Source organism: Cryptomeria japonica, chromosome 2 (genome assembly GCF_030272615.1).
Source record: "Cryptomeria japonica chromosome 2, Sugi_1.0, whole genome shotgun sequence".
Lineage (NCBI taxonomy): Eukaryota > Viridiplantae > Streptophyta > Pinopsida > Cupressales > Cupressaceae > Cryptomeria > Cryptomeria japonica.
The window spans coordinates 144558888-144571539 of record NC_081406.1 but is presented as its reverse complement, the minus strand read 5'-3'; the positions used below and the strand labels follow the sequence as shown (position 1 = coordinate 144571539).

At 34.8% G+C, this 12652-nt stretch overlaps 1 protein-coding gene across 2 annotated transcripts in view; it reads left to right on the top strand.

The window, feature by feature from the left end:
* The window catches only part of LOC131071339 (zinc finger protein BRUTUS), a 60206-nt gene extending 48417 nt beyond the window's left edge, over nucleotides 1-11789 (top strand). For both annotated transcript variants that reach the window (XM_058007128.2, XM_058007129.2), the window contains 6 exons: nucleotides 33-251; nucleotides 360-497; nucleotides 7179-7413; nucleotides 7503-7562; nucleotides 10719-10790; nucleotides 10902-11789. In XM_058007128.2, the coding sequence (XP_057863111.2) occupies nucleotides 33-251; nucleotides 360-497; nucleotides 7179-7413; nucleotides 7503-7562; nucleotides 10719-10790; nucleotides 10902-11003 (826 nt within the window). In that variant the 3' untranslated portion in view covers nucleotides 11004-11789. The remainder of the gene's footprint in view (nucleotides 1-32; nucleotides 252-359; nucleotides 498-7178; nucleotides 7414-7502; nucleotides 7563-10718; nucleotides 10791-10901) is intronic.
* The last annotated feature ends 863 nt before the right edge of the window (nucleotides 11790-12652 follow it).

Below are 12652 nucleotides of genomic sequence, written 5' to 3'. Positions count from 1 at the left end.
ATGTGGCTTCACTTTTGTGTGGATGCATTTAGTCGGTGGATAGCTGCCCAGCAGAAGTTGCCCCAGTCAGGAGCAGGTCACTCTGGGGATGAAGATATCCTTGGGCACTGTCCATCATATCGAGATCCAGATCAGAAAGATTTTGGATGTGAGCATTACAAACGGAACTGCAAGTTGCGGGCTGCTTGTTGTGACCAACTTTTTACATGTAGGTTCTGTCATGACAAAGTCAGTGACCATTCAATGGACAGGTTAGTATTTCAGTGGGCTTGTATTCAAATGTTATATGGTTTGTTTTGTATATGTGTTTGTTTCTTGTTTTGTTTGGCTTCGTTGTTCCTTATAGAAATTTTTTGTAGGCGAGCAACAACAGAGATGATGTGCATGAAATGCCTACAAATCCAACCTGTTGCATCAAGTTGTATAACACCTACCTGTGAAGGATTCTCTATGGCAAAGTATTTCTGCAACATTTGCAAGTTCTTTGATGATGAAAGGTGATGCTTATTTTCTGTTTTTCTAAGGTCTTTGTTCTGATCATAATTGTGTTTTGTGGTGAATTGGAGAATGTGGCCCTATGACACAATATGGTATTTGTAAAGTTGTAACCTTCTCTTTGTTGTCCAGGAGCTTTGCCTTTGTTTTTAAGCATATTGTGGTGCAATTTGTGTTTATCATTTATCTTTTCTACATTAGAACTACCAGTGTCACTTTTTTAGATTGGAAGGATAGTAATGTTGTTATATTTACATGCACGTGGTTTTGTTTATTGAAAAGCATGAGATAATAACTATGTAGATGAAAAACATGAAAGAATCAATGTTGGATATAGGAAGGCTATAGCTATTGGTGTCTAACATGGAAGCTAAGAAGTACCAAAGTATTCCAAAGTTAGTAATTTTTGTAGTGGACAATTCAACCTATATTAGTGAACTAGTGAATGATACAACAGCATCCACCTCTAATACATTTGAAAGCAGAGAAAGGGAAAATATCATAAGCGAAAAAGATGTGAGGGCCACAGATACAAACTTATCAACTGCAATTACTGAAATGTAAATTTAATCAATATCTTTTAGTTCAGCTGGATTGTACATTATACAATCTTTAGCCATAAAATTTTAACAGAAGGCGAGGAAGAACAGATATTTGTTTGAATAAAGACCCGAAATTGTATTCTCAGCGGTTATCTGTTTCATTGCCAAACAATAGATTCCTCTAGACTAAAAGTTCTCATTCTCCTTCATTGCTCAGCTCAGCTTGATCAGCCCTATTATTCTCAATATAATTGGTTGCGCAAATACATACAGTACTTGAAAAATTAGTTATAAAAAAGATTAGTAAGGAATAATTATAAGAACTGTAAATGAAACTTTGCCACACTATGTAAAGTTTACACTAATAAAGATTAAAAACATGAAATGATTGCATTAAAAATTTGAAATTTGAACATATGGAGGGCAGAGTTTTGGAACTTTGGGAGCAAAGTGCAAACCAAGAATAAGTGTAAGAATTTCAAATGAAACTTTGGCATACTAAGTGAAGTTTAAAATTTTAAACTAATGAACATGAAAAACATGGAAATGATTGCATAAACAATAAGAATGGTGGGTGGAGGTTTGGGGTCAAGGGGTAGTGCACCCTTGTGGGGGTTTTGATTGTGGCTTTGACTATGAATATGTATATATACATATAGTACTTGAAAACTAGTTATGAAAAGATGTATAAGAACTACATTTCAAATGAAACTTTGGCAAATTAGTAAAATAGAAAAATTGCAAATACTAAATAGTGAAACTAAATACAAAGATTTAAGATTCAAGAATTTCATTTTAAATACTTGAAATTGAATACTAAATAAAATTAACTTTTGCAAATTAGTAAATAGCAAAATTGCAAATACTAAATTGTGAAACTAAATGCTAAGATTTAAGATTTAAGATTTTCATTTTAAATACTTGATATTGAATACTAAATAAAATATGACAAAGATTTAAGATTTTCATACTAAATACTAAGATTTAAGATTTTCATTTTAACTACTTGAATACTAAATAAAATTTGACAAATGAAAATGTCAAATTGGAGGTTTTTATTATATCGAAAATATCATAAAGATGATTACAATGAGTAGCATGATATCAAAATAAGTACAAAACGTCAAAATGTAGTGAAGGTTGGCCTCTAATCATCCCCAAACTCCTCATCACTATAACTACTGGACTCCTCATGGTCAAGCTCCGCCAAACACACACCAACCAGCCTTGCATTGAAGTCTTAGCATCCTCGCCAATTTGTGTTGCCTCCTTTGGCTCTACATTCCATTGTGTTGCTGGACTCTCTTTGTACACAAGTGTCTTGCGATCAATGAGACACAAAGCACTATGTACAGCCACAAGCTTCTCTTAAGAGAGTGGATGAAGCTATAGGTAGACCAGTTCCTCTCAGCAGATGAAGAACTAGAGACCTCAAATAGCAATCCAATGGCTAGAGTGGTAGTCAAATATTCTAGTCCATGGCAGTTTCACGACAAAATTGGGTCCTCCTGTGCCATAGTTGCCATATCCATCTTGGCCGCCTTAGAATAACCCCAAATAATGGCAAATTTGGTGCATTTAATGCGAATCATGTTGACATCCAAAGGATCATACATCTTGCACCTCAAGAACCCTGCCTCCACCTAAGCATCTTGCATCAATGTAAGTCTACCAGGCTTAGTCTTGTACCATGTAGGATTCAATAAATAGGCAGCCATATGCAAGGGAGTGCTGAGCCTCTCCCATCACCGATGAATGATTGGCTGAATGTGCTCATTGCAAATGCTAAAGTGGGGTCCTTCACTCTCACAACAGCCTTCGTTTGGTCAAGCATAGAATCAATGCACTCATACACTATATTTGAGGTTTGCCCCTTTTCCAAAAAAGAACATAATTCCACACCTTTTCCTCGAATGAAAAGGAGGTGTGCATTAACTCTAGTTATGCTGCCATACCATATTAGACTATAAAAGTTGCATTTTCACTTCCTTGTGCCACTGCCTATCTCAAGCATGCCTGGTAATTTTGTTGCAAACTGTTTGAGAGGAGATTTACGATCAAAAGGACCGTTAGCATAATTTGCCAGTAATGTGGAGTTGTGCACTTGCCATGGAATTAGTTTGGGCTTCACGATCAGCCCCATGATCACCCCCATTAGCCTTAGGTTCATATTCTGATTCAGTTTCACTATGAGAATGAATATCTACCTTATCCTCGCTCATATCATGAGAGCTCATTGTGACATTGCAATAAACAATATAAATTCTATAAGTGCATAGTTTTAGTATGGTTTAACAAATTTGAAAACAAAAATAAAAACAAAAATAAAAATATTGATGTTGAATCTTGATGACAAAATGAAAAATGGACAATGAACATTAAAATGAATGCATGAATATGCATTTGCAGCCATGGACAAATGTTCCATGAGGTGTAAGAGTAGGTGTGCTCACACATGTGTGAGCTCTTATGATGTGTAAGAGATAAGGAGGCCACACATGTGAGAAGGTCATGCTTACATGTAAGATAATGGGTCTAGAACGTAAAGGACAAGGATGAGGTGGAGGCTTTGGAGGATTTCAAACCTATGTTACCCCGAGTTTCCGGGCAGGGACCAAATTTGGGGACGGCAAAGGGGATGGCTATATAAAATATAGGGAAAATTTAAAATATATAGGAAAATTCTAAATGTTCATATGAAAACATGGATAAAGCATGCATATATACATTATATTCATATGAAAACATGGATATAGCATGTTTATGATACTATGAAAACATTTTAGAATGTAAATTCTGAACATACAACATTGTCAATACTCGACATGCAATTATGCATTCATAATTCAGAATTTCAATTCATTCACATTGTCAATATGCATATCATAATAGATATTAAAGAAATAACATACAAAATGTCAAAATGCCCAAAGGCTACACTGCTGCCATATAGTTTCATTGTTAATTACAATATGAAAATCAAAGTAGTACTAATGAATTAATATTTTATTATTTTGATTTCCTATTTATAATTTATTATTTATTAATTTTAAATTTTTAAATGTTTACCAATTAATGTAACAATTTAATATTTTCATATTTATAATATGAATTAGTTTTAAACGTTTGATATGAATTAAATTTTAATAAATTTCAAATTTAATTAATGCTGCCTTTTAATTTTTTCTAATAACAATTTGAATTAATAGGGACCCATATTAGAAAATTAAATTTTTTTTTGGAAAATTCTACATTTTATAGCTTTTTAATATTTTTTAATAGTCTTAGATGTGGGGGATGTCTCGCCGTCCCCAGGACGGATTGGGGATGTCCCAGCCATCCCCAGCCGTCCCTGGGACGTAAGGACGTCCCCCACAGCTAGGGCAGACGTCCCCCCGTTTCGGGGACATCGCCTCTAATTTCTTGGCAATTGGGGGACGGGGGGAAACGTTCCTGGGACTGGGACGGGGTTCTTCAGGCCAGGGACGCGTCCGTGGGTTTTCTTGTTTCAAAATTATATGCCTTAATGCTCACGCATGTGTGAGCAAGGGAGTGAGTTGAGGTGGCATGCTCACACATGTGGGAGCATTAAAGGAAATTTGGACATTAGATTTTAATCCCTGTAAGCTGATTAATGGATGGGATTAAAAGTTGATGAACTGGGGGATATTGAGGAATTAAATATTGGAGGAAATGTCAATGGTGATTAATTAGCCTAAATCAATTAGGTATAAATTAATTGATTTATTTGGAGAAGTTGGGGGGTGAGGTTAAAGTTAATAAAATAAATGTAAATTTATTTAATAAAGGGTGAGAGATTAAGGCAAAGGATTAATTAATTAATTAAATAGATAATGAGTTTTTATTTAATAAATGGTTATGATAGGTTAAAACCAAAAACGACGAGGTGTGGATAATGCTAGATGTTTACACATCACAAATCCTCCCCTGAATTTTCTTGCCCTCAAGCAAGACAATGCTAGGTGATCTAAAATGTAAGTTGACTTTCTTTCATGACAGAAGACCTACAAGTAATATCTGATCTTCCTCCATACACTTTTTGCCTTTGTGTATGACTTAGACTCTCCCTTGTCATTGGAGTACACCTCAATTAGGTGTACTTATAACCTTAAAGTATGGTAGATTCCAAAGCTTGATGCAATTGAAGCATGCTGCTTCCCATGCATCTCATTGTGGGTCATGTCATCTAGCCGCTGACTCCTAAAGGTGTGTGCCATCTCCTGGTGATTTGCAGGTCGAGAGAGTGTAACCGACAATCTATGCAAAAGAGGTTCATGTGGAGTCCTCTATTGCTGTTGCGGTGTTCCTGCATTTACATCTCTAGTGGTTGACTGTTGGGAAGGATTTACTAGGTATAGTAGCTGCCAAATGTTAATGATTTAGAGAAAGTGGAGATAAGGCAGTTAGATGGTTCCAATGTCAAAGTCCCTATTGATGTTTGTCTACAATGAATCCTATTCAAGCGGTTTAACTAAGCCTTTGAGAGGCTCTTTCAACTCTTCCATGAAGAGGAAAGTCAAACACCTCCCTTATACATCAGTTATCATCTTCCTTTGCAAATTTTTTGAGCTATGTTCAGGGTAATTTAATATGAAAAACCTCTAGTTATCGAAGAAGTAACTAATAAGCACTGTAAAAACTGTGATTGATCTTTTACAAATGCAAATTAAAATCATTAACTAAGAATTTTTTTATTGTAGATCATTCCCTTTTCCCACATGTACTTTTGCAGCACTACTAGAAAATAGAGTTTTTATTCACCTATTCTATAGGCTATTTCTTATTTAGTTTGGACAGAAACCCAATGACAGAACACCGAACAGAGAATATGAAAAATAACTTCACTTGATGATCAATTTGCATTGGGGTCGTATCATGTACACATAAAAAATACTTGTACCAAAACAAATTCACTAACCTACTATGAGATTGTGATGATCTGGACCAATTTGTTTCTAAAAGCAATTTATCACTGTAAACAAATTCACTAACCTAACTATGAGATTGTGATGATATGGACCAATTTGTTTCTAACAGCAATTTATCACTGTGGTGTGTATGGGTGGCTGCATAGCTTAACATTCCTGTGAATAAACTCCACATATTTGACTTGATATCATTATAAATTCAATTGATGTTAACAGCTCTATTGGTCTGAGACATTGTGAAGCATATAAGTTAATATACATTTTTTTCACATACTTTTGCAAGTCCTTGTATTTTATCAGTTTTGTTATAATACAGTGTACTGTTTGGTGTTATTGGACTCTGGTACCATTGAATTTTTATTGACTAAGTTCACATTACTTTTTTGAATGAAACATCTTGACCATTTGCATTCTTGTTTGTCTTAATGATTGATCTTTGATTTCTATAATTTTTTGAGGGGACCTGCTGCCTAATTTCAACCTCCATTCCTTGGATATCTTGGAGATTCTTTAGCCTCCCCAAGATTTGTTTCCTGTTTGATTGTAAGGCCCCTAGCAGCGTCGGAGAAATGTCTGCATGCGGTCAAAATTAAGTTATCAATATAACTTCAATCTACTGGTTTTAAAATACAAATTGGAGAGTGCATATGAAGTCTTCAAGAAAAGTCCAAGCTGTTGCAGATATAAAGAAAATTTCTTGATCTTTTTGAATGAATTGACCAATGGAACTTTAAAATACTAGTTTAAACTGAGAATAGAAGAGTTTGGAAGAGATTTTCCACGAGTCCAATCCCTTGAATATTTGAAAACAGACTATAGTTGTTAAGATGAACTACAAAGCGTAGAGGACATATGTGCATTAAATTTTTTTTTCTTTCTTGGGGCATCAGGCCTAGGCATATGTGCCTGAATAAAAAAAGAAATCATATTAATTTTCATAGATTATTGAAACAGATAAATAGGACCTTGTTAAAAAAACAGAAAGTAGGAGTTCTATCCATGTTTGTGGAGAACAGGAAGTATCAATTATATTAATTTCCATAGAAACTGAAATAGATTAATAAGAGCATGTTCAAGCAAAGTATCAATAGATGAAAGAATTTGTATTTATGTTTGTGGAGGATATGTTTTAAAGCATTTTTTCATTTCTATCTCTGAATGAGTCTATTGTCTCCTTTTATGTACATGACAGGGAAATATACCATTGCCCATTTTGCAATTTATGTCGTGTGGGGAAAGGACTTGGGATTGATTTCTTTCATTGCATGACTTGCAATGCTTGCATGTCAAAGACCCTAGCTGTGCACAGATGTCGGGAAAAAGGTCTGGAGTCAAATTGCCCAATATGTCATGATTTTCTTTTCACTTCCAGTGCTCCAGTTAAAGCCCTTCCCTGTGGCCACTTTATGCATTCGGCTTGTTTTCAGGTATGTGCACGTTTTTTTATGCTAACTGATATAAAACTACTAAACTAGATTGAAGGACTAATTTATTATGTGATTTGAAATAAATGCAGGCTTACACTTGTAGTCACTATACATGCCCAATATGTAGCAAGTCACTGGGAGACATGGCTGTAAGTCATCTTGTTGCCGTGGTTCTTGTCATACTGTAGTTCAGTAATAGGCAACTGTTGTATAATATCCAACAAATGGGCTATAAGGTTGTTTTTGTTTGGGATGCATTATGGAGTCTGGATGTGTACTGATTTTTAATGTGAGGTGAAGTGATCGAGTGATTGCATATTAGTGAAAACACCATTTAAATCCTTACCACTGCCTGTTTTGACGTTTGTCATACCCGTCTGAAATGACTATTTATACAGATTGGCTTGAAATACAGCTTCCACATTATATTCTGTCATATCTGTTCAACTATAATTTTAATTTTTAACTTTTGGTGCAACTGAAAATCCATTCTCATCCTAATGTTGCATTTGAGTTATGATGGGGACGCGAGCTACTTTTATCTATTTGTGTAAGCTGTGTTTTTTCCTTGAGCTGGTTAGGCACTAGAATATTGCATTAAGAATTCATCTCAAGTAGGCCTTAGTCTGTTAACTACATGAAACGAATTCTCAATTGCTCATTATTACTTGTAATTCCTGTTTGTTTCTGAGAATATTTGATCAAGGGAGCTGGTAAAATAATATATTTTCTCAATTACAGTAATCATTAATCTGTCAAATTTTGAAATTATTGTCCATGTTTAGAAGTTAATGAATCACACTAATTACAATGCTTGAATTGCACTAATGAAGACACTTCCTGCATGCTCAGCAACCTGTAGTCAGATTCTGCCTTGTCTAAATGTTAATCTATAACACAAAAAGGAACAGTTTGGTAGGGGTATTATCGTAAATAGTAACCACTGATAGGGGCCAATATCTTCAAGGTAACAAGGTGATTATGAAAACACTAATTTTGATAATGTCATGCCTATTCATGACCACAATAGTTTAGTTGCACTGAGAATACAAATAGGAGGGGCCTAAATCTTTATCCAGAACTGAAAAGAAGAAATACAATGAAATAAATTACTTGTTGCTTTTCCAAGAAAAATGAAAGCCCAAAATTTCAAGAATACATAACATTAGCTATATGAAAACAACCTACAAGATGTATGCAATACAGGAGCACCATTCAGCCTCAGTAGATGAGATTCCAGCCAAAAGTGGGCCTTGACTATTTAATAAATTTGATTTGTTTGGGAGGTAAAAGCAATTCAGAAATGGAGGATTTGATAAAAAAAGCTATGTTACCAGGTACACCAAGAACGCACCCTGCACCCATACTGGGTGCATCCAGGTACGGGTTTGCCTGGGGGTACACCTAGGTGCGCCCAGGATGCATGCCCTGGTGTACCCAGGCATAACCGTGGGGTACCCAAAGGCATTGAGCACCGAAAAGTAACAGAAAAGACATTTTAAAACTTTTTTTTGCATCCAAAAACCCTAAAACGCCCCTAAAAGTGTCATTTCACATTGCTCTCTTCACTCTCTCTTTTCTCATTTTGCCATTTTGAAGGGTAGCTGATATATATTATATGGCATATGACATTATATTGAAATTTTGAACTATCAAATGGCATTTAATATCTATCTTCATCACTACCATTTTGGCATTGTTCAATGATAAAGTTTGGTGCAAAATAAAAGTTAAAAAAATCCAAAAAATATTTTAAAAATCCTGAATCTGTCAGCTGGGTATGGGTACCCTGCCAAATTCGCTCTAGGTTCACTTGGGATGGACCTGTAAGTGGACTGGATCAGGATCCAAACCTGGGCTACAGGCTGCTGACCAGTAATGTAGGAAGTACCCAAAACTCAGACAGCATGGTATCAGCAACAAAGAATAGACAATGATGTAGAAATTGGCAAAATAGCGAAGGCAGAGGCCAGGACTTGGCTTAAATGATCCCTAAAACAGGCCACAGGAATGCACACTAAAACAAGGACACTTGTACTGGAAAAAATTTAAGGTATGCAATTTGCAATCTGACAATTTTAGCTTGAGTTACACTTAAAAGAGCAGACCTCTTTACTAATTACACTTACTTGTTACAGGTGCCTTCATTTGGAATTGTAATATTCAATGAGAATTTTTTATAAGTCTAATTGCTTTGCTCCATGAAAATAAAGTATACTGGGATGACGAAACTTATTTATAAAAAGTTATGCTGGATAAGGATCAGCTACATTCAAATAGTGGATTGCAAAGACGACTGTGAAAAATGTTAACTATAATTGCCTGGAAAACTAATATAATCAATTGCATATTCTACCTAATGGAATTAATGAATGATTAGTCCACTTATTGAATTTTGTTTTCATTTTATTTTTAGATGCAATCAGTTTGCTATTCTGTATACTTTTCATACAAGTGGTGAGTCCAGATATTTGGTCAGTATAGAATCTATTTTAAAACCTGATAATCCAGACAAGGCTCCTTTTTTACAGCTGAGATGTATTTGTAAGAACCTCTCTGTTTATTTAACTCCTGAAAGAGCAGACACATTTACCTGCCACACTTCATTCAGTAGTGGAGCCTTCATTTGTATCATTAAATGAAAAATTTTCATGTGGTATTTTGAGACTGCCTCATGAAATTTAAGAAATTTTGAAATGACATATTTCCTTTAAAAAGTTTGCTGAGTACTTCTCATACAAGTGATGAACCCAAATATTTGGTTGGAATTGGATTTTATCTAGGACTTAGTAAACCGGACTCTGATTTTTTAGTAGGAGATACCATCTTTAATTGGCTTCAACTCCCTAATGAGAGCAATATCAGAGCTTATTTATACAAACTTTAAATTTGTCAAACCTATTGTATATGTTGATGGAGCATTCCTATATGTTTTGTTTTCTGATTCTGCTTTTTGCAACAAGTGCTTTCTACCCTTCTGCATTGCCCATACACTAGTATGATGATAAGAGTTCCCATTCTCCAAGTCTGGTGAAATTAAAAAACATTCTTGGTTTTCATTATCAAGGTTTCAAATGTTGATGTTAAAATACAACTATGTATCTACTGGTGTTCATGAAAACCGTAGCTTCTCCTTATTTCAAAAGTGAGATAAAAGTTTTGATATATGTAGCTTGATCAACAAACCGGGGTGTCCTGGTGAATTCATGTCATTTTGATATTTAATTTTGCCTTGCTAGTTGAGATGTTAACTTTGATACGCATTAAGACTATAAGACAGCTGATAGGTTAAGTTTTACTTGTAGGTGTATTTTGGAATGCTTGATGCTCTATTGTCTGCAGAAGAGCTTCCAGAGGAATACCGAGGGCGTACACAGGTAATTTTGTCATCATATTATTCTCTTTGTTTTCTGATTTTAGGGTTTATGTTATCTATGCATCTATTCTATTCGGTGCCATTTTATGAAAATTTTCATAAACCACTGCAGGATATCCTTTGTAATGATTGTGAAAAGAAAGGAGTGGCACCATTTCACTGGTTGTACCACAAGTGTAGTTCCTGTGGTTCATACAACACAAGGGTGATTTAGTTTTGGAAGTCAAGTTAATTTCTACGGGAGTCTGAAAGCAGTTGTCTCTAATTAACTTTGCCTGGAGAAGTCTCTGGCAGTTTTATCGTGCAGGATGTGTAGTAAAAGAGCAATGATCATACAACTATGAAACACAATTGGGATAAGCAAACAACATTGCCCAGAATGAGAAGAAGATGGGAGCTACATTGTTTACTGACAACGTGCAGAAAAGAATCTGAAGAACAAGCAATTAGAAATTGAGTATCTGATGTATATTGCAATGTTCATTCAGGATGGAAGCAAGGTTCTTTCAGTATTACAAGTGGGCATAGTTCATTATGGGATACACATCTTCATCATATGATTGAATGTGGGCAGAATGAAATTGGTATTCAATTTGGATGCCACAAGAAGGTTCGTCTTTTTTGGAGTTGCACCTTAAAAATACTTAATTGTTCATCTTCTGTAGTAATTGGTTCATCATACCCTCCTTTTCAAAATCATAATTAAAGCCTGTAACATATGTAATCATTTTACAATGGCCTCAAGAGTGTACATCCCAAAATATCATTTATTTTTCTCTGCAAACCTTTTTTGGTAGAATCATCTTGACATTGAAAGGTGGCGTTTATGAAATCCACTCTGAAAGTTCAGCCTGCAGCAATCTTATTCAATAAACAAGATTTGTTAAATTGGCTGTTGCTTGTAGGTGTTCATTGAAAGGTGGTGTTCATTGAAATCTACTTTGAAAGTTTAGCCTGCAGCAATCCTATTCAATAAAAAGGCTGTCAAATTAACTGTTAATTTCAGATATTCAAAAGATCTTTTATCTTTTTCAAATTGCATTTACATGAGATACCCATTAGAGTTGGAATGAAGTAAAGTGATGTTTAATGAGCTTGCTGTGAGTGTTGATTTGATGAATGGCCGTCTTTTGAGTGATTTTTGGTAAATCATGATTGAACTAGGTATCTATTATTCATAAACTCAATTTTCCAGAAAGAAACATTTTATGTTGATAGCCGATAGGAATTAATTTCCTGAATTACTGTATAAATGAATTGATATTCCTGCAATTTTTTTCACTGTTTAGATAATGAACTGGCAAAAAGTGCTGCTTTAACACAGAGAACGCCTGAATGAGTAAAAAACTTAATGCATTCATTAAACTGGAATTCTATTGTGCACCCTTTGTTTCATTTTTTTCAGATGTTTATATGAAATTGAATGGACTGGGTATATAGTACAACTAGATCAAATAGATTACAGTGTCTTTATCTTAACATGTAGGACCCCTTAATGAGGAGGCTCTTCTTGTTAAGGGGGCCAGGTCCAAGAAACCAAAGAACAGGATATAGGATGTAGAGTTTCCGAAGCAATTAGAAATATACGTGTGATTCTGAATAACAATGACAACTCTATACAACCCATATCTTTCTGAGGTCTTTTTATACTGCCAGCTTCAACAAGTTTTATGGATTGATTTTGTGTTGTTGCCAACAGGAGCGCATCTTTTTAAAACGTTTTTGAGTTTTATTCAGAGGAACTAAAATACATTATTTCTTTTGACGAGGTGGATAAGTAAGAACTGCAGTACATCGAACATTTGATGCATTTTGTAAAACAGATTATAAGCAAAAGAATAGAGCATGCCAAAGTAATTCGAA